The sequence below is a fragment of the Ailuropoda melanoleuca genome, chromosome 8, assembly GCF_002007445.2.
Source record: "Ailuropoda melanoleuca isolate Jingjing chromosome 8, ASM200744v2, whole genome shotgun sequence".
In the NCBI taxonomy this organism is placed as follows: domain Eukaryota; kingdom Metazoa; phylum Chordata; class Mammalia; order Carnivora; family Ursidae; genus Ailuropoda; species Ailuropoda melanoleuca.
This window is the reverse complement of record NC_048225.1, coordinates 61,640,023-61,663,083: the sequence shown is the minus strand read 5'-3', so window position 1 is coordinate 61,663,083 and position 23,061 is coordinate 61,640,023. Positions and strand designations below refer to the sequence as shown.

Below are 23,061 nucleotides of genomic sequence, written 5' to 3'. Positions count from 1 at the left end.
ATACCAGTGCTTAGGAAACACTCATGTTTTGGACACCAGGGCATTCCCATGGGTGGGGTGAGCTGCACCACTTCTTCCCTGAAGCAGTCCACTTAGCCAAACCCCGCTGGACGGTTTCAGGGCCACATGGTTGCTTACATGACAAGACACTGAGAGTTTGATTCAAACCACAGTGCTACCACTTATTGTGTGATCATTAAGCAATTTAGGAAACCTCTTAATGCTCAGTGTCCTCATCTATAAAGCACAGATAATAAATAGTATCTATCTTTAGAGTAGTTATGAGGAATAAATGAAATAAGATATGTAAAGCACTTAGCTTAGTAACTGGTTCATAATAGGAACTCAGTAAATGTTGGTTCCATGATTGTTGTGGTGGTTTTTAGTTATAGTTGCCTAGGACTCCACTGAACTGGCAGGAAGTCTGTGTCTGCATTTAAATTACCTTAAATCAGGCTGCTCCTCACAGGCCTAAGGCAAGAAGATAGAAGGCATCTGCTCTGGGTCCAGGCCAACAGCTTACAAACTTCTTTCATCGTGATTCATAGTTAAAATACATTCTATATTGTATCACAATATAGAAGGTATTATATCAGGTAACACTAAGTCACAATGCAAAATGTATATTTACTAAAACAGAAGTTTCATGAAATAATATGTATCTGTACCACATGCAATGTACATAGTATTTTCAAATTCTAATCTATTTCACTTCTTTAAAAATGCCGACTTGACCTACTAAAGTGATTCCAACAACCACTAAGGCGGGGTGTAATGCCTTTGGTTAACATGACTGCCAGATGGGATTACAGTTCTCAAAGCCCTCTGCGGGCCCCATATCAGTACAGGCCATTTGCTCATTGTTGATTTTCTGCTATATGATGAACACTTGGCAGTTTTTCATTAATGAGCCTCTATTTGGGGAAGTGCTTAATTTTTTTTTTATTAGTTAATACCCCTCTTTTCATTCTCTCAGGGCAAATAATCAGAGTTGAAGATATAGTAGAAGGACCACAACAACTCCAAATGTATCAGTTTTCAAAAAGAAAATAATCAACTGTTTTTAGTTCCTATATAGGCTCCCAGCATGGATACAAGAATAAATATTTTAGGTCCCTACCCTTTGGAGCACAAGATCTAGTAGAATTAAATGTGCAAGATAATCACAGTGCAGTGTGTTCACAGGTCAAATAGAGCTCTCTGCAACCCTGGGGACAGTGAGGGATGCTTTTCAGAGGAGTTCACATTGTTCCTGGATCTTGAGGGAGAAGGAGTTTGTCAGGTAAAGAAATGTGAGAATTAGTTGCAGGCAAAGGGACTAACATACAAAAGTGGTAGATGCTCAGCGAACGGTATCTCAGAATCAGGAACCAACCATTCAAACTTCATAAGCATTTACGATCCCATATTCCTTTAGGAAAGCTCAAAACCTCAGCAGAAAGGAGAGGAGCCGGCCAGCACACAGGAGGCCCTGTGCCTTTACCATGTTGTCCCATGGTCTTTGTTCTGTCTTGTAGTAGAATTCCTTGTGTGCAGTCAGCCAGCGCCTCCACAACCCTTAGCTTTCTGAATGCCTTTGGCCACTAAAGCCATTAATGCTCTTCATTTTCTGCTTCTAAAGGAGAGAGGCAGGGGGGAAAAAAAAACCACTAATGATTTTTCTTTTATCAAATTATATCATATGCAGTTTTGCAATATATAGCTTACTCATACTGCTGTTAACATTTTCAATCCTGAATAAATACAGAATCATTTTCCTTAATTGACTTGAGCAGTTCCTTTGCTTAGGAAATGTTAGAACTGTAACCTACTGCTCACCGCTGTTGTTACTACCAGCTGAAGTTTGCCACAGTCACAGAGCACTGTTCTTCTGTCGGGGAAAAAACAATATTACTCAAATTACAAAAGAATTATCTCTAATACTGCCTATCATTTTGGTGCAAGTAGGGATTTTAGGAGAAGTCATTACTTCAATCATCACAAGCTGTATTTTTTAGTGGCATTGGGGATTGTCACAGGATCATGAATTTTTGCTGCTCATACTATCTATTAAAAATAAATGTAATTTCAAAAGGAAAAGGAAAAAAAGAAGATAGTGTGGCAGTGCTTGATGCTCTACTGCAAAAATATGCCCTTAGTTATTCCAAATGGTTACCAGAGCTTCATTCCTGATGTGATGACCTTACTCAAAGAACAAACGTGTTGTACAACACGTAGCATTTGCCAGTCAGCCAGCCTCCTTAAATACTAGGGCCAATGCATTCCTAACGTTTACGCCCCACCCCCAATTCCTTAATCTTATATAAATTTGTTTCTCACCAAATGACAATCTTCAAAAGCTTACTCCATTTGGTATAATTTGTTAGTGGCACTCTGCTGTGCTGTCCGTTTCATTGTGCTTATAAGATTTATAATCAGGTGCTGAAATTTCATTTAACAGGCGCTCAGTTCATCTTTTTTGTGTGACTGTGCAGCTTTTTGTTAATCATATTTTCTACTTTTATTATATTTACATTTTCCCCCTATGTTAACTTAACTTCAAAAATTAAATAACCTATTCTTCTCTTACTCAATTTGCTCTGATGTTTGCTGCTATCTGCCTTTCATTCCTCCTTCTGTCTTTAATCTCACTTACCAGTGCATGGGCACAGAGATAAATGTTTTACTCAGTCAAATCCCAAATCTTCAATTAAGGGAAGAGTCCATAATCAAGGTACTGTATTATCTGTCCTGATGTGTCACTCTTTTTAACCATCTTCACATGAAAGCATATTTGTTACAAGTGACTTTTTTCACATTTGTTTGTCAAATTATGTCCTTTATTTTCATCCACATTCTGAATTTGCTCTGTGGTTCCATTTATAAACACTTGCCATTACACCTAAGACAAATTCATAGGTTGTGTGGAAAGATTCGTCTATGTTAAGTAGAAATCACCTACAAAACCTTTTCTTGGGAACTGGTCTCCTCACCCTATAAATGCTTATAGAGAGAGAAGCGGATGAGACAAACATTATGGTGACTTCCAGTCACCTAGAAACATGGATTAATTTAACATTTGGCAAATATTAAAGCTTCTCAAAGAGACTTTCTTAATCTAGAGAAGAAACTTCACTTTAGGGAAGCAGTGGTAGTGACCCCAGTGACCCCATCACCAGCATGAACACCACACGGACATTTCTAAGGGGCTCGGTTGTTTTGAAGGTACTACAGTGTTAGTCAAAGTTTGAGGCTTAGTGTTCGCCTTTGTGTTTGGATATTGAATATTTACTATTCACTTGCATGTAGAAATTCTTGATTTTTCTAATTAATATAAGTAAGGCCAATTTGTAACATGAGATTCTTCTAGCAGCTTAGCTTTGCCTTTCCCTTAGAAGACATCTGCTTTTGACTGAAATTTTAAATAAACCCTCCTAAGTATCAGTGAAATGCACATTACTGAATTTATAACTTCTTACTATTTTTCATGGATACTGGGACAAAAAGATGAGAATATAATCTTTGCTGGTTTAAAATTATGTCATTTTGGCATGACACACAAATACGAATTCTAAATCCAGCCTCAGATTTTAGTAGGTGTAGTAAAGTTCTAATTTATTACTTAACGTACATTTCTTGTTGTGTTGACTGGGTAAAGCAGAGGAGTGTCCCTTACTTCTTTCATGGAACCCTGAGAAACCGAGTCACTCCGTGTTATCTCATTGTTGCCTTCTGCCCACATTTTTTGTTTCCCTGTGTCATGCATCCTTTCTATTTATGATCTCAGGATTCATTTATAAATACTGACTTTACATCAAAATGCAAAAATAGGACTGACTTGGGTGATTTCTTAGGTCCCTCCAACCCTAAGATTGTTTGATTTGGAAGTGCTGTCTTGAATAACGCTTATATGTTGTGGACATAAACTACAAATGACCAATATGATCCATGAATACTTAGATGAATTAACTTGCTATTACCTCTAAAACTGTACCGACAGAGCATGCATCTTTTTCCCTGTTCAGTGGCATTCCCACATCAGATCATCTCACTCAATTATTTTGGCTTTTGTGAAGGTGTATGGGCAAGTCTTCGCTCTAGCACTCGCCTGATCAGCTCTCCAACATCCTTCATTGATGTTGGTGCCCGGCTGGCAGGCAGGGACCACTCGGCATCCTTTAGTAACAGCACCTACCTGCAAAACCAGCTCTCGAAACGCCAAGCAGCCCTTTATATATTTGGTGAAAAGTCACAACTAAGGGTAAGATTTCTTTTTCTCACTTGGAAACTTTACGGATAGACGAAGGCAGTTGATAAAACTTACCTCAAACCAGCTTTTCTAGGAATTTCATTTTATAGCATAGATTCTTAATCTGGAGTTAATAGTCAATCTCAAAAAATTTTTAGCTCATATGTATGTATGTATGTCTAAATATAGTAATTCATAATCATAAAAAAATCAAACATCAGGAATATTAGAAAGCGTATGTACAAAAAAAGAAATAAAGCTCATTCAGGCTGTTTTTGCATTGTCTTAGTTCAGCTTCCATAGGAATCTGTGCCCCTGGCAAAACAGATCTCTATTGATAAAGAAAGCTACAGGAAGGTAGGAGAGTGAAAAGAAGACTAGGGCATTACATATGGAGACAAGGGAAGGCCAAGACTGGTCCTAAGCTAAACTTTTTAAAAACTTTGCAAGGCTATATATACAGAAACACATGTCCTAAGGCCAGTCAGAAATTTCAGAATATCAGATGCTAATCAACTTTATTCTTAATTTGAAATGATTGTGCTGAGGAGCTGAAGACGATGCTTTAAGTCCTATAAATTGTAAAGTTTATCTCTACCTCCGAGAGCAACTATTCCTTGGGTTTGTTTTAGCAATTCATACATTACAAAATAAATTTCATTACCGCTGATAGGTTTGTGGGAAATAAAAGTATTTGTTAATTCAGAAATCCCCTCAAAGTTTAGCCCAGTGCCCAGTCAGCACTGGACAATCTAGACAGACCTTCATTTGAACTGTGGAGCTGGAGCTGGGAGCAGGATCCCACATGCTTGCTTTGCAAGATGCCAGTGACTGAGTCATCTCTTCTATGGCAAGCAGGCTTTGCTCGCTCTTTTCCCACTGCCAGGCCTGCTGCAATCACTTAGTCACAACCTTTAGGGGAGAGGGCATGAAACTGCTCGGTAATGCTCAATTTTTAAGTATGCACACGTGTCTTCTGATGCAGCAGAAAACTTTATATCCAGAAAATAGTTGGAACACTTTTCACAGTAATCCAGGGCTGCCTGGACAGCCTCTTTGGCACCAGTGTCTTCCCCAGAGCACAGACTTTCCACACTTCAGCACACCACTTATTCATGACCTGAATCACTCTCCAAGCTTTGTCTCCTAAATTCTCACCTCTGCCTTTGCCTTTGCACGTCAGTCGTCAGATGAGCTGTGTACAGATCATGCATATATGAGTAAGAAAGACGGACTCCTTGCGACTCTTCCTCCTTTTGCTCCCTCCTTCCCTTTCCCCCATCTCTCTCCTTCCTTCTTTCTTTTTCTTTCTTTTATCCTAAAGTATTATATTTTAAAAACATAACTCTACCATCCTGGTACAGTAATTATTAGGATTTCCATATATTCCATTCAAGCTTTCCTTTTTATTTATTCAATTGTATCTGTAGAGTGTAGGGCTGTTTTTCTCTGATGTATGCCACATTCTGGCTAGCACAGTGCTGTCTAGCTGCAGCCCAACACTTTCTTCTCCCCACAAAGGAGACATGCAGGAAAGCAAATAAGTTGAGAACGACCTATTCTAAATAATCTTGAATTGCCCTTATTTACCTTTTTCAATTTACATACTTGACTACCTTATACTTAGAAACAAATTCCTATGACCTAGTGTATGTCAACACAATGATTGATAGTTCCTCGTTCACAAGATAAGCATACCTAGCTCATGTACAATTGAGAAATGGAAGGAACCTGGTTTCCCTGGAAAGTAAACTATCTTTTATCTATTGTAAGTTTTAAAAAATACAAACAGATAAGAACTCATGTATGCTACTAAGTTCTTATCTCAAGAACATGCTTCCATGTTGTATAATAGTCTTCATAATCACTTTAATCACTACGTGGCATCCCATTTTTTTGGATTTTTACATTAATCTTCTATATGTAAAATTGCAGTCACATTTACAAGCATATAGTTTTTTGTTTTTTTATTGAGATACAATTCAGTGGGGTTTTGTTTCTATGTTTTAGATTATTTCTTTAGGGTAGCTTCCTTTTTAAAAGAGGAATTATTAAGACAAAGGAACGGTTTTTTTCTTTTTTTTTGGAACTTTTTTTCTTAATACATATTAAAAATGCTATTTTTAAAAAAAGAATTAGGAGTGTTTGCTTTTTATTTTAAAACTTTATTATACCTTTAAAAAATGCTCTAAAATAACCAATATAAAATTTTAAACAGACCGTATGCATAAGTTCTTGGCAACAGTTTTTTTTAATTGTGATAAAATACAAGTCACATAAATTTACCGTCTTATTGTGTACAGTTCAGTAGTTTTACGTACATTCACATTGTTATACACCCAATCTCCAGAAAGCAGTTTTACTCTTAGAAAAGCAAATAATACAATAGAGTAATTTTGGCAGAATGTGAAGAAAGCATAAAGAATGTGAGAAAACTGATTCATTCTTTGGCATGAAAAAGTTGAGAACTTTTAAATCTTCAGAACTAGGCAACTAGATTATCAAAACAAAATAGACCAAAGGGCCATCATTTAGCATTTTTAAATTACAAATACAATCTCATGTGGAATAAATTTCTTATGGATTAAAGATATAAATGATAAAAGTATTCAAATAAATAGAGATTGATACATGTGTCATATTGAGTGGAAAAAATATTGTCCCAAAGCTAGAAATGACAAAACCTTTCAGATTTTACTATATCTAAAATTTTGTATCATTAACTTTATTTTTTTTTTGAAGATTTTATTCATTTATTCGACAGAGATAGAGACAGCCAGCGAGAGAGGGAACACAAGCAGGGGGAGTGGGAGAGGAAGAAGTAGGCTCATAGCGGAGGAGCCTGATACGGGGCTTGATCCCATAACGCCAGGATCACGCCCTGAGCCGAAGGCAGACGCTTAACTGCCGTGCCACCCAGGCGCCCCTGTATCATTAACTTTAAAAGAGTAACTGCAATGTTAGTAGTCTTAGGGCAGTGAGGTAGTGATTTTTATTTCCTTCTCAATGTTTATCTCTACTTCTTTTTTTTACATTTTACAATGACTGTGTTTTACTTGCATTATAAGAAACAAATATGTGTATGTCTACAAACTTTAATTTGTAGAGTTCTGGAACCTCAACAGTATATTACCTTTTCATTACCGTGTATATCTTGAAGAGACTTAGTTTACAGTTTTGGATTAATCACGCTGTCCACGTGTCATTGGTTCCTCTTTAGACTTCCAGGTTCATGGCCTTACAATTGGCTTATATATGGTGTTATAAATTCCGTCAGGTTCCAGACTACCAGTAGTCTCTCCAAATTCTCAGAATGACAGCAATCCAAGTCAGACCACAAGAGCTTACCGAATGGCTCTTTCCAGTAATAAGGACACATTAGCCACACAGCGTCGACGCTCTTGACCTCTGCAACCTCTGTAGCTACTTGGCCTCAACTAACTGTACATCACCAAGTACTGGCCCTGTTAAAAACTGTGCACTTTTACCTGTAGCACTTCATCTGCCTAATTCTCTGCATCTTCACCCACAGAACTTCAAGTTAGAATTTGCTTTAAATTGTGAGTTTGTTCCTGTTGAATTTCATGACATCCGACAAGTTAAAGCCAGTTTTAAAAAACTGATGAGGGCATGTGTCCCAAGCACCATCCCTACTGACTCAGAAGTGACCTTCCTGAAAGCCCTGGGAGACTCTGAGTGGTTCCCACAGGTAATGTCTGGAGCAGCTCGTAGCATAACTCAAGGAAAGAGAAGTCCAGTTGGATATACAGAATGGATATTTGAGGGGGGGAAATATTGTGTTCCCCCACTAACTGACACTCTCCCCTTATTGTGTGCCCTCCATAAAGGCTTTCCAGTTCCAGGAAACCATGTGATCTAGAAGATGGGTCTAGGGTTCATCATCCCTGGGCTTTCATCTCTCTGTCATTGAAAACTTCATCTTCATAGGATGCTAAGGAGGAGGTCTTTATTGTTAGATGGAAACTTTTTGATATGCAACAAATTTCATCAACAAATATTTATAGGACTCCTGCTCTGTTGTCAGCAGAGTGAGGATCCAGGACAGAATGTGATTTCTAGGTGACTCCAAGAGCCTGTCCCTGTTACTTTCTCACCTCTCATGTGTCTTTGCCTTTTCCATGTGTCTAGATTTTAGATTCACCCTCAGACCAGCCACCAAGGTCATATTGGATGCCCTAAAGCCTACCTAAGGTTTAGGAAAAACTGCATATCCTTTCTTCACCTTAGTCAAGCTTGGGATGTTTTTAATTAAACTCTTATTGAGAAATTAAGGAGAAATAGGTATGCCAGCACACATAACCCTCATTTCTTCCAAACCACAGAAGAAAGGTATTTATGACATGCATGTTTTAAACACTGATGCAGACATTTGGCCAAGAGCATCTCTGCAGTATACCCTTCAGCCTTGTGTTTAGGCCACTGATGCCATGCCTATTATTCCTTTGCCCCCCGTAGGAGTACCCAGCCCCTCTAATCCCCTGTTCCTATCTGCCTCCAAGCTTCCCGCCTCTCTTAAGGAGGAAAAAGAGTTGTTTTCCGTAAGCCAGGAAATAATGGAGTACCCAGGGCAGTGACTATTCTCAAGATACTTAAACTATATATTAAAAGAAAAAAAAACAGCCACATATATAATTAGCTATAAATCTAGATCAGGATATGTTAATACCTGTCCCTAAGCTATGAGCCCCAGCCCCAAACTGTTCCCACCACCCAGCCTGTTTCTGGTACATACCGTGTGCTGCTTCTTACTCCAAGGTGGATCCGTACTAGAAGTTGGTGACTAAAAACAGTGGAAAATACTGCCCTGCTTGGGACATTGGCATTTTCAAAGTTAACTCAGAGCAATTGCTAAGCCCAAGAGAATTCAGGTCTGGTAATAGCTGTGTTATACGAACAGTGTGTGAGGGGTCTCCTATTGCTGGAGAAGACATGTGCCTTGTTCCTGGGTTTAAAGTAGCCCAGCTCTGTTTAAAATACGGGTTGGGGGGGTTGTTTTATGTTAATTGACAGTTGGATTCATTCTACAAATTAAATGATGCTTGAAATATAGTTTTAAACTATAATACACAATTGGTTTTGAATCTATACGCTCCGCTCACAACCTAGTCATTAGGGACTTGAGTCTGTTGACTTGGCTTGAAAGGCTGAGCACAAATACAGGTTTTCTTCCCATTGAATACATGGTACAGACAAATAAGAGAGTCTTTTTTAAAAGATAAAATTCATTTGTCATAAAATTCAGCCCTTTAAAGTGTACAGTTCAGTGCTTTTTAGTACAGAGTTGTGCAACCATCCTCTTATGTAATTACAGAAAAATTAAGAGTGTCCGAAGGAGAATTGACTACATCATAGAAAAACACATTTTAAGTCCAGTAACTGTGTTGTCAGGGCCACTTAGCGTCTCTTGTCTTTTCCATTGTATGGAATTCTGTGGCTCTTCTACTAGGGATCACATACGGTCAGTTTATTTCATTGTCTGTCATTGGAACACATTGTTTTAGAATGTGTCTACTTTTAAATCATGTCGGTTTCATCTTGATTTTGACAAAGAACTTTAAGCATTTAAACCTTACGTGGTTCTTTTGTCCAAATACTTTATCCCTAACTTGTTTCGTTATCTAAGGTTGATAATGAGTCTGTCTGTTCTTGGTGCTCAGAAAGTGCCTGGTCTAATTGTGGCCTCCTTTCCTATCTCTTAGCTTCACAGGATAATGCAGCTGGCTGTGGTTGTATCAGAAGTACTTGAGAATGGTTCCTCAGTTTTGGTCTGTTTGGAGGAAGGCTGGGACATCACTGCACAAGTAAACTACTAAAACATAGTTTTATATACTTAGTTTTAGATTTATATTTAAATTTAGTTGTTTTAAAATTCTACAGATGAATCTTATATATAATGACTAATGTGTTTATGGATAGAGAAAGCCCTATGTAAAAACCACTTATATCCATCAGAAAGCTCTGTGCCCTGAGCTTCCAGGCACTGCATAGCCTGGAGCTCTGGCCCAGGGCATTGGGCTCCCACATAACAGATACACCATGCGAGGATACAAACAGAGCCCTCGACCTGAGGGTAGGACACGGGTCATCCTTCCTGGGTTTTATCAGTCCTTTCCCTGGCTTTCAGTAAGCCCCTCCTTTACCCACTCCAGAGTGAAAAAAGTAAAGTATAAATATAAACTAGGTAAGACATTAATCTATACCTGCCAAAAGTAGGTAACAGGTTTGAACTGACCCTCTAGCCTTATTAATTAACCTGTAGGAGAGGGCTGCAGTTAGCAAACTGGCCAGGTAAAGATTTAAATCATAATTCCCTGAAAGAAAACATGTAGCCAAAATGAATTTGAGTTTTCATTTTTACTGGAAAGTTTGCAGAATTCATTTGATTGGCTGTCCTGGGGCAGTTAGTGAACAAATTTGCTGTTCAAGTGACTTTGCCTGTCTTAGTAACAAAATTTTTTCAGGACTGAAAGTAGTGAAGTATCCACCCTGCTTGTGCCGTAGGTGACATCCCTGGTGCAGTTACTCGGTGATCCCTTCTATAGGACACTCGAAGGGTTCCGGATGTTGGTCGAAAAGGAATGGCTCTCTTTTGGTCATAAATTCAGTCAGCGGAGCAGCTTGACCCTCCACTGTCAGGGTAGTGGTTTTACTCCAGTCTTCCTGCAGTTCTTAGACTGTGTACACCAGGTAAGTAGAGCAAACTTAAATTGACTTGATACGAAGGAAAGAAAAGAAAGGCATTTATTGCTCATTGCAGTGCTGTGCCAGGTATCTTCATGTCGTGACTCTGATGGACTCAGCCATAAGACTTGCTGAAATCTTAGCCATGGATTCCTGGGAATAGAGAAGAAAAAGAACTAGTTGGTTTCTGAAACTAGGATAGCGGAGTTGGCTGTGGGGCTGGCCCCCATGTGAAGTGGCCAGCACTCTAAATTATCATCTCCTAAGAAGAGGAGCGCACTTGGGTCTGTTGTCCAGGAAGGTTTGATCTGTGGTAGAACAGCCAAAATCTCTAGGTGATGGCAGGGCCTGAAATCCAGCAGGTGGTCTTCCCAATTTGGGAAGACCTTAGCTTGTGCCTAGGAATGTAGAAGGTAGAGGCTAACCCCTGAGAAAGAATCAAGGCCAATCAAGCAAGCCTGTGAGGTTGAGAACACTGGCTCGGTTCTACTCAGTGACATAATCAGTGCTAATCAAGAGACCAGACAGAAACCCAGGTGTATAATCCAGTCAGACCCAGGGGGAGCAGGCGGATGGGGGACATGTGAATGCTCTAGGCTCCCTCCTACCCTCATCTCAGGCACATCAGATAAAAACTTCCTAATGGGGTCTGAATCAGAATTGGGCTTGAGAATTGCAGGGCCCTCGGTTTGCTAAATTGGCCTAAGAAAAGCAGGGTTGACATTTCCAGCTTTGTTTCATCTGCACCACAACAATGAATGGGTTCTGGCATGTCATTTGTCAGGACAGTGAGCCTCTTTGAAATAGATTGGCCGCGGGTATCTATTGGAAAGACAGTGAGCCTCTTTGAAATAGATTGGCCACGGGTATCTATTGGAAAGAGAGGTGGAAATGTTTTCAGGAACCAGAACTGAAATTAGGTCTTCTAAAGAGGCCAAGTTGGTATATGGGTTTTATTTTGGTTTGGTTTTGTATCTGTTAAATCGTTTGATCAGCTTTATTAATTCACTTCATAATTTTTCATTTATTTAAAGTATATACAATTCAATAGTTTTTAGTATTTTTACAGAGTTGGGTAATTGCCACAGTCAATTTTAGAACATGTTACCACTCCAAAAAGAAACTCTATACCCATTAGCAGTGACTTTCCATCCCCCCCCCACCTCATCCCCCCCGCCCTGCATACTCTGGTGGTGGTTTTTGATTGCTCTAATCAGCTTCTTAAAGAAAAGATCTATTGAATAATTTCAATTAATTCTGTCCAGACAACATCTGGAGAAGCTGGTCACAAGGTTGAGCTTACATTTTAAATCTTTGCAGCAAATGGTATATTTGTTTACTATTTGAATATGAGCCTTTTTATTTCGTACTCCTTTTGGAAGATAAATGAGGGAGACATTTGGAGCCTATTGTTTCTGAAACTGAAAGCTTCGCTGAGGCAAAGGGAGAGAAGCAAGCGTCTTTTTCTCACATCTAGATGAGTTCTTCATGAAGCACCTCTTATTATCTTGCTTATTACCTTATATTGCTTACCAGATGCAGTAGGCTGTCTACCTTAAACATATACAGTGATGTATGCCAGTTATTTCTCAATGTAACTGACAGAGGTATGGGGAGGCAGGTAAAAGCCACTACTCACTATAGGATTTCATTTATAGAAAATTCTACAAAAGCAAAACTGTAGTGACAGAAAACAGATCAGTGGTTGCTTGGGACCAGTGGTCAGGGACCATGAAGGGGCATGACCAAACTTTTTAGGATGAGGGAACTATTCTGTCCTAATTGTGGTGGTGATTACACAAATAATCAAAACTAATCAATCAGCCTGTATGCTGTAAATAGGGACATTTTATTATATGTAAATTGTATATCAATGAACCTGAAAAAACAAAATTTCAATTAGTAAGTCCAACATCTCAGTTAACTGGAGTTCCATAAAAAGAAAACAGCAGCTGTCTGGTTTCTCCAGAGAAAAATTTGTCAGTCTGGTGCCCAGAGAATGCTTATAATAACCCTGGCTGCCTGCTCTTTAGAAATCGGGCAGGAAACAGGTCCAGGGAGATCCCTCTTAAGTGTGCAGATTTTTCCTATGCTATTTTCAGTTGCAAGCCTCATCACTAACCCAGTTGTGCCTGCTGTTCCCAAGTCCAGAGCTCATCAAGTCTTCCAGACGACACACTTCTAATCCCTTGCTTTCAAGGAGGCAATCACATGACTGCATGGGTTAGGAACGGACCCTGGAGATCTCACCAGTTCCTCTGTAGACTTACACCTGGTCCTCATTTTTGGCTCCCATTTCACCCCTGTATATGTTACTCAGCTCTTGGGCTTCTGAGTCCTGAGCCTCTCTGGGTTTATAGGGCAAGCTGTCACCTTCTCAAATCATTTTCATCCTACAAGCATCCCAGTGTAGCTTCTCATCTTCTATCATGTATTGCTATTCTTCCTTTTATTTTCCATCGTTCATAAATATACTAAATTTTCTTGACCTGCTACTGTCTTCCTTAGCATTCTCCCCACCTCCTTTTAGATTTTTTACCTTATAAAAATTCCTTTCTTTTAATAAAGGGAGAGTTGCAGGGGGCTGAGTGTGTATGGCCTAATTTTGCACTATTAAATATGTTAAATATCCATGTTTAAGTTGCAGAATTCTGCATACCTAAACTGAGAGTCAGCAAAAGAACCCACTCTCAATCAGTAAGAGATGGGAGGTTCTCATAGAAGACATACTGTCCTCGAAAATGAGAACATCATTCTACCCCAAGTATAATAATAATAACTTGCAATGAATACTTATATTTTATTGTTGGGGTAGGTAGGGTGTCAGAAGTCCAGAATTGGGAAGTAACCTGTATTTTGTGAGTACCCCTTAAGTAGTATAAACAAAGTAACTGAAGATAAACAAAAGTGAAGTATAAATTATATTCCTGTTGTCTTTAGAATACATTAAAATAGGGATGCTTGGGTGGCTCAGTCAGTTAAGCATCTGCCTTCAGCTCAGGTCATGATCCCAACGTCCTGGGATCGAGTCCTGCGTCGGGCTCCTTGCTCAGTGGGGAATCTGCTTCTCCCTCTGCCTGCCACTCCCGCTGCTTGTGCTCTCTCTCTGACCAATAAATACATAAAATCTTTAAAAAAAAAAAATAGAATATATTACAATAGATGCTAAAACAATGTAATGTTACCTAAAACCTCTTTAGGGTGTATGTTTACTTTCTAGTATCTTTGTATTTTAAATAATGAGTTAAAATTCAAGTGTTCTATATAAATTGAGCTTTAGTGACAGCTCAGTTATTTGTAGGTGAATGCTTCACAAACTGTAGAAAATAATATTGTTCAGGGCCTAAAGACTCCTTTAGTATTAATTTAAATCTGGTTGTACCACATTAAAATTTTTTATAGATTTTTTTTAAAGATTTATTTATTTATTTTAGAGAGAGCGAGAGTGCAAGGAGCAGGGAGGGTCAGAGGGAGAGAGAGAGAAGCAAACTCCCCACGAGCATGGAGCCTGACGCCGGGCTCGATCTCACAACCCTACAACCCTGAGACCCTGACCTGAGCCAAAATCAAGAGTTGGATACCCAGGCACCCCAACGTTAAAATTTTTTTAATTAAAATATGAATTTTTACATATTTGCCTGAACCCTCTTTTGACTTAGTACTGTCACATACTAACCTGAGTGGAGGCAAGTCATGGCAAAGCAAGCATATGACCTTAATTGCAGTATTTAAAGGATGCTTGGCTATGATACGTATCAGCTTTGGTGAAGCAAATTACTTTGTGCTGAAAAGGGATTGTTTATTCATTCAAAAACAGAAGACTATAGAAGACTGTAGTTAACAAATAGTGCTTCTGACTCTTGCTGACTTAATTATAAGGTAGTGTTTCATCATCTCCTACATACTAGTTTTAGGCATTAGAAAACGCCTTCTTTGAATACCTTTCAAGTGAACACTAGTGCTTTACATGACTCCAACTTTTGCCAGACAATTTGAATTACTGCTGTCCTCAGTCTCTCAGGGGCACAAAGCAGAGCCAGGCATAACAACATTAAAAAAAAAAAAATGTGCAGAATTACGCAGCAGCAAGCGAAACTCCCAGGTGGAATGTGTTCACTGCTTGTTAACCATTTCTAACATGCTAAATACCAAAAGGCCATGGAAATTTGCCTAGACTTGTCCATTAGTACTAATAGAGTTACAAAGAAAACAGATGAAGCACTGATCTTAAATTAGAGCTGCCTCATCATATAAAAAGCCATTGTTTACGCCAGTATATCCAGGTGTCGGATGAATTATAAATGCTAGATCACTGTTTCATAATAGCAACATCTGGCAGATTTTTTGTTGCTTCTAAAAGAAATTGGCTTAGTTCAAATGATATCATTACAGGATGCTTCCTTTTCTGAAAATAGTTGAACCAAATTCAAAAAGAAATACATCCAAAATACAAAAATGAAATTTTTACCTAAAATTTATTTTTAAAATATAATACCGAGGGAACAGATATGTATAATATGAACAAAAACATGAGTATAGGAAAGCATCTCCTCTATTTCAACATTAGAGTAAATCTTTGTTTCTTAGAACTTTTTCATTATTTCCTACTTTGAGAAAAATAAATAACAGTTATAACTTTGCTTTTGAAGTTTATTCATGTTGTAAATTGACTCACTCTGGTCTGGCTGTGTGATAGGTTCTCCTCACAGTTACCATATGCCAGCACTATGCTAGGTCCTGTTCCAAAAAGAAAAACTGTTTGCCTCTTGAAGATATGAACTTTCCTTGTGAGGACATGTGTGAGGAGCTAAGCTGCCCTCACACGGTTTGGTTACTCTAAAATTTATCCATTAATATTGGCAAAATAACTGCAGCTAATGGATTAATGGTATATTCAAAGTTTCTGGTGTCTTCCCACTTCCCATTCATTTGAAAACTGGCAGAAATTGACATAATCCAAGCTGTTTTATAACAAAGCAATTTTACATTAAAGTTTTTCTATTTTGAGCCCATAAAATAAATCTGAGTTTACATAGCAGTCTTACTTACTAATTTTTGATCTTTAACAAATTATTTAACCTCTCTGTACTTTGGTTTCTAGATAGATACATGAATAGATAGATAGCTATCAGAAGGATTACAAATCTTATGTAAAGTGCTTGGCCCAGTAGAAGCTGCATAGTTAATGTTTATTAAATCTTTATCTTGAAATAATGAAAACTAACAGTTACCTATTTTTCTAGGGTGTGTCTGTCATACCCACAGTTTTTCCAATGTTAATACCATTCTATATAGGGTCTCTTGTAGCTTAACATTTCTAATTGTGAAAAGCAAAATCCAGTGTTAACTCACTATATTTTATTCCCAAAACATTGATCTTTCCTGGGATTTGAGTCATAGCTTATTTTATGGGCCTTTAAATTTTATAAAGTACTTAATGACACATGGGCAAAAAATAAGACCCTATAAATTCATGTTTCTCCAAATTCCATTTCAGATTCTCTTCTTATAAATAAGTGAAATTGGCAGGTTTCACTCCATAATGGAAAACAAAACTAAAATACCTCACATAGCTCCGTCTTTTAAATCTGTATATTTTTATCTTCCATCAAGATAAATATAAAATTATTTTGGACAACAGAATCCAGATGATGCTTGAGAAAGGCCTAAAAACTCTACTCATCAGCATATTTGGGGAAATGCTCATATAGAATTAATTTGTAGGCTGAGATGCCTATCATTTCCAATTCTGCATAATAAAATGAGGCTAAATTTATTTGAAGCAGATTTGCCCTTAGGCCCCAAATATCTTGTGGCCAACAGTAAAGAAAAATAATGAAACCAAATGCTGTTCTTTGAAAAGATCAATAGAATTGATAAACTTCTAGCCAGACTGATCAAAGAAAGACAAAAAATACCAATATTAGAAATGAGAAAGCTGACATCACTACAGATTCTACAGATACTAAAAGGACCATAAGGGAATATTATGAACACTTTACACCAATAAAATCAACAATATAGATGAAATGGGCAAATTCCTTGAAAGACGCAACCTACCACACTCAGGAAGAAATACATAATTTGAATAAGCCTGTGTCTATTAAGGAAATTGAAATTGTAGTTAAAATCTTTCCACCCTGAAAACTTCAGACCCATGTGGCTTCACTCGTTAACTTCTGCCAAGTATTTAAGGAAGAATTAATAGCAATTCTACAAAAACTCTTCCAGAAAATTGAAGCAAAGGGAATACCTCACTCTATGAGACCATCATTACCCTGGCCTGACAAAGACAACAAAACAAAACTATAGACCAGTATCTGTGATGATCACACATTCAAATTTTCTAGACAAAATTTCAAATACAACAATATAGTTAAAAGACAATATACCATGGTCAAGTGGCATTTATCCCAGGAATGCACAGTTGGTTTCACATTCTAAATCAATCAAAATAATTCACCATATTAAGGAACTTTTTAAAAAAGAAAAATCATGGGGCACCTGGGTGGCTCAACCGTTAAGCATCTGCCTTCAGCTCAGGTCATGATCCCAGGGTCCTGGGATCAAGTCCCGCATCTGGCTCCTGGCTCAGAGGGGAGCCTGCTTCTCCCTCTGCCTGCTGTTCCCCCTGCTTGTGTGCGCTTTCTCTCTCTCTCTCACAAATAAATAAATAAAATATTTAAAAAAGAAAAATCATATGGTCGTCCCAATAGATGCAAAAAACCATTTGAGAAAATATAGCATCTATTCCTTGTAAAAACGTTCAGGAAACTATGAATAGAAGGGAACTTCCTCAAACTCTAGATAGTATCTGTTTTTTTAAGAGCCTATAGCGAACATCGTACTCAATAGTGAAAGACTAAATGCTTTGCCCCTCAGATCAGGAACAAGATGTGTATGTACTTCACCACTTCTGTTCAACATTGTGCTAAATAAAGGCCGTGGTCCTGCAATAAGGTAAGAAATTGACATCCACATTAGAAAAGAAGTGAAATTACCTTTATTTACATGCAACATGGTTGTCTATGGAATCTACAAAAAGCTAGAATAAGTGAATTCAGTGAGGTTACAGAATACATGATCAATATACAAAAATCACTAGTATTTCCACATAGTAGCAATGAATTTTTGGAAAATGAAAATGTAAAAATTATTATCTTTACGATAGTACCAAAAAACATGAAAGAAATCTAACAAAATGTTAAAAACCTGGACACTGAAAACTACAAAACATTACTGAGAGAAATTAAAGGCCTAAATAAATCAAGAAATACCTCTTGTTTATGAGTCAGAGGATTCAGTATTTTTGAAATGTCAGCCTCCCAGATCTAAAAATTCAGTGCAATCACAATCAAACTGCCAGGAGGCTATTTTATAGAAATGGACAAGCTCATTCTAAAATCCATATGGCAGAGCTCTGGTTTCTCTTCAGATCGCATAAATCTTTCGCCCCTTAAAATCCATATGGAAATGCAAAGAATCTAGAAGAACTAAAACAACTTGGAGAAAGAACAAAATTGGAAGACTAGTACTATCTGATTTTATTATAAAGCTACAGTAATCGGTATTGTGTGATAATTGGTATAATTGGTGTAATCTATTCCATTGACCAGAATAGAGTCCAAAAATAGTCCCACACTATATGTGATATGTGGAAAACTGATTTTCAATGAAGGTGCAAAAGCAATCGGTAGAGATAGGGTTGTCTTTTCAACAAATAGTGCTAGACAATTGGATTTCCAGATGTAAAACAAACAAACCAAAAAAAAAGAAACAAACAACACACACGCACAACTTTGGTCCAAACCTAGCACCAGTATAAAAGTTAATTCAAAAGGGATCATAGACCTAAATGTAAGACCTAAAATTATACAACTCCTAGAAGAAACAATAGGAAGAAATTTTTTGTGACCTTGGGTTAGGCAAGGGTATCTTACATTCAACACCAAAAGGATGATTTATAAAAGAACAAATTCATAAATTAGACCTTGTCAAAATTTAAAACTTTTGTTCTTTAAAAATCACTGTTCATAAAATGGAAAGACAAATTATGGATCTGCTTAAAGGGCTTATATCCAGAATGATGATTCAAGAATTCTTGGGGTACCTGGGTGGTTCAGTCAGTTTAGCATCTGCCTTTGGCTGAGGTCATGATCTCCAGGTCCTGGGATCAAGCCCCGTGTCAGGCTCCCTGATTAGCGGGGAGTCTGCTTCTCCCTCTCCCTCTGCCCCTCCCCAAAACCCCCACCACTTCCGCTGCTTTGTGCATGTGCTCCCTCTCTCACATGTGCAAAAATAAATAAATAAAATCTTTTAAAAATAAAAGTAAAATAAAATTGAAAACTTAAAAAAAATAAAAGGATAAAACAATACTTAACAGAAGAGGAAGGAAGCGTGTGGATTGTGCTTTTTGGAGGCCACTGTGGTATTTTACAGCAGAAGAATCTAGGTGTCCCGTTGACAAGGAGGGAAAAAAGCCAATGAACTAGACAAACTGAGTCCCTGAGAGATAGGACTAAATGAAGAAAGTATAATTTTTCTTTTTTACTGGAAATCTAAGCACCAGATTTTGTCATGCAAATACAATCAGGTCTTTGTTTCTCATTATGGTAAAAAGACATTTCAGAAAACAGAATTGAGAGCCCAGAAATAAACCCACACATATATGGACAATTAATTTACAACAAAGGAGCCAAGAACATAAAATGGAGAAAGGACAGTCTTCAACAAATGGAAAAATGGGACAACTACATGCAAAAGAATGAAACTAGACCACTATCGTACACCATACACAAAAATTAACTCAAAATGGATTAAAGACTTGAATGTAAGACCTAAAACTATAAAATTCCTAGAAGACTCCAAAGGCAAGGGAAGCAAAAGCAAAAATAAACAAATGGGACTACATCAAACCAAAGAGCTTCTGCACAGTGAAGGAAACATCAAAATGAGAGGGCAACCTACTGAATGGGGGATGATATTTGCGAATCCTCTATCTGATAAGGGGTTCATATCCACAATATATAAAGAACTCCTACAACTCCATGATAAAAAAAAATTAAAAATGGAGATCTAAGTAGACATTTTCCCCGTGTTTCTTAATGTCAGATTGCAAATGTGGCTGTCTACATATTAATCAACCCAGCATTCAGGTCAATCTGATTTTTTTTTTCCATGGAAGAAATCCTCGCATGCTTGTTTCTTAAGATGTGGCTAAAGAGTTTAAAAAAAAAAAAAATTCCTCTATATCTTTTTCTACTTCCAGTAGACCTGATAATTAACCCGTTTAGGGGCAGATTGGTTTTCGACCTCCAGCAGTTAGCGCGGGCAGGTGCCCTCGTGGCTTGCAGACACACAGACACACGACAGTGCCCCCAAGCACTGACACCGCGATGCTCTCTGAGCATCAATTCCGGTTCAGGCAGGGTGAGTGCCAGCGGCCTTGAGAAGTGTCTAACCTTTCTGACATAATTGCAGGGTCCGGGATTTGTGGTGAGGCCAGTCACTCAGTACAGTGGGCTATGAAAGTATTTTTCCACTCATAGAGGAGTTTTGCTTTTAGTCCTAGCATATGATCTCCCTGAAATGCCTGTAAGTTCAACTTAAGGTCATATTCATTATCATTTCCATTCTACTTTACCTCATAAGTGGCTCTTCAAAATTATATACTTAAGCATATTAAGTATCAGAATAATCAAGGAAAGATACAGATATGTATGAGGCATTGGTTTCAGTGGAGAACAGCCATTGAGAGAACGGTTTTGTTATTTGGAGCTTCGTTTAATAAAAGTTTTTTTAAAAGTTCTTAGAACCTGTCATGGACTGGGTCCATAGAAATAGCCCCGAACTCTTCTTCCCCTGTGACTAACAAGGTTTATTCCAATGTCTGCTGGGGCAAAGTTGTTCTGGGAGCTCACTCTCCTTGAGCCCATTGCAGATTCCTGCTCCCTGAGACTCTCAGGTGGAAGGGAACCAAATTCCATCCTGGGCCTGTCTCCTTCTGTCCTACCACCCACAATCTGAGTCACCCCCTCTCTATCATGTGCACACTGGCAATTGGGGGGGTGCCTTTGATTCCGAACCAGGAGCTTGGACTAGAGAGCGTGCAGCTCTAAAGCCCTGGAATAGGGCACACTACCTAGCTATTCAGGGCTGTGTCACAGCTGTCCCATGGAAAGCTCTCCTGTCTTACGGAGATCCGATGCAGCAGGAAGTGGCTGAGAGCAGGAAAGCTCTCAGGAGAGCTCCACAGTATACAAGCCCATTGAATCAGACTCACACTCTCTTTTAATATGTTTTCCTAAAGTCCACTTTGTGTTATATTACTTATGAGCTAAAATTTTAGTTCATTTAAAAAGCCAATAAGAAAATGTTATAGGGAGAAAAAAAAACCTTTTAGTCACAGAAAACTAGATTTCTAACCAGATGATAAACTTTGGTAAATCAGTGATATCCAGATCATGACTTCAAATTCTCACTGATCTGTTAGGCTGTAACATCAACAGATTACACACGTCTCCTTGCTTTGGCTGATCAAATGTGGGGCTACATTGCCAAATTAAACATGGAGAGAAAAGCTGGCTTCTAGACAGCCTGCCTAACATGTTCATTTGAAACAGCTTCTAAGCAAATATAATTACAATTGGAACTTATCTCAACCAAACAAAATTCTCTAATGGTCATGAGAGGTTGAGCAATAAGAGGTGAGGTTGCTAGGTGGATTGGAGTGTAACAAGGTCATCAGCTGACCTTCTGCCAACATAAGATGACTCCATCGAGTCTGCCTACAGCTTGTCTAAAGTACGCTATAGCTCAGTGACTGTTCCAAGCTCTGCCTTGCTCCCTCTCTCCCATATCATGCCTTCATCCTGATTCCTACGTCCAGTGACCTCACTGCCTAACTTAGTGAGGGCAAATTAAGTTAAAAGGCATAAGCTCCTCCCCCTTCCCTTGGCACTTGAACATCTCTTTTTTCTAATCTACTCTTCTGTCCCTCCTCATTTCCAAAGCTATTGCCTCTATCTGAGCCCTTAGCTGCATTCACTCGTGCTCCCCCTGGGCCTTGCTCTCTTAGTTATCAGCTCTTTTGCCACAGTTTGTTCTCTCTCTACTTGCTTCTCCTGCGTTGTCTCCAGACAGCCGTGTGTTTCTTTTTTGTCCTGAGAAGATCTCTTGCTGTCCCCCAAACCACTCCCTCCTCTTCTCATGTCTTTCCCTGCCAAACTTCTCTGTACACCCTTTCTTGTTTTATTACACACTATTACACCACAATGCCTGAAAAGCAAGTTATGACTTATGATAATGTATGTCTCTCGAGTACCTAGCACAGGACAAAGCAGTGAATGCGGCACAGACCTTGGGTTCAGATTTGATCTCACTGGTTACTGTCGAATGAACTTGGGAAATTACTTAATCTTACTCAACCTCAGTTTCTTCTTCTCTAAAGGAGGGGGGCCGTGGGAATAATAATGCTTATCTTCAGAGAATCTGAATAGGGATTTTTCCAAAGACATACAGACAGCCAGTAAGTATTATGAGAAGGTACTCAACGTCACAAATAACAGGGAAGTGCATAATCAGAACCACCAGGAGATATCACCACACACCTATTAGGCTGGCTAGTGTTATGAAGACAAGAGGTAACAAGTGTCGTCAAGATGCAGAGAAAAGGGAGCCCTTGTGCATAGCGGGTGGGAATGTAGATTGGTGTAGCCACTGTGGAAAAGTAGTTCCTCAAAAAATTAAAAAGGGAATGACCTTATGATCCAGCAATCCCACTTTGGGGTATTTTTCCAAGGGAGTGAATTTGGGATCTCAAAGAGATCGTTGTACTCCTGTGTATTCACTGCAGCATTATTCCCACTGGCCAACATATGGAAACAACCTAAGTGTCCGTCTACAGTTGAATGGACAAAGAAAATGTTATATATGTAAACAATGGAATATTATTCAGCCATGAGGGGAAAAAAAGGAAATCTTGCTATTTGCAACAACATGGCTGGACCTTGAGGGCATTATGCTCAGCGAAATAATTCAGAGAAGAATAAATTCAGTACGATCTCATTTATACGTGGAATCTAAAAGAGCCAAACTCATAGGGACAGTAGAATGGTGGTTGCCAGAGGCTG

General features: G+C 38.5%; 1 protein-coding gene across 6 annotated transcripts in view; it reads left to right on the top strand.

Moving 5' to 3' along the window:
- SBF2 (SET binding factor 2) overlaps positions 1–23,061 on the top strand; it is a 453,500-nt gene that overhangs the window by 417,382 nt on the left and 13,057 nt on the right. For 3 of the 6 annotated variants that reach the window (XM_034666548.1, XM_034666549.1, XM_034666553.1), the window contains 5 exons: positions 2,639–2,713; positions 4,056–4,240; positions 7,761–7,937; positions 9,949–10,050; positions 10,751–10,936. In XM_034666548.1, the coding sequence (XP_034522439.1) occupies positions 2,639–2,713; positions 4,056–4,240; positions 7,761–7,937; positions 9,949–10,050; positions 10,751–10,936 (725 nt within the window). The remainder of the gene's footprint in view (positions 1–2,638; positions 2,714–4,055; positions 4,241–7,760; positions 7,938–9,948; positions 10,051–10,750; positions 10,937–23,061) is intronic. The other 3 variants (XM_034666550.1, XM_034666551.1, XM_034666552.1) reach the window with 1 other exon arrangement.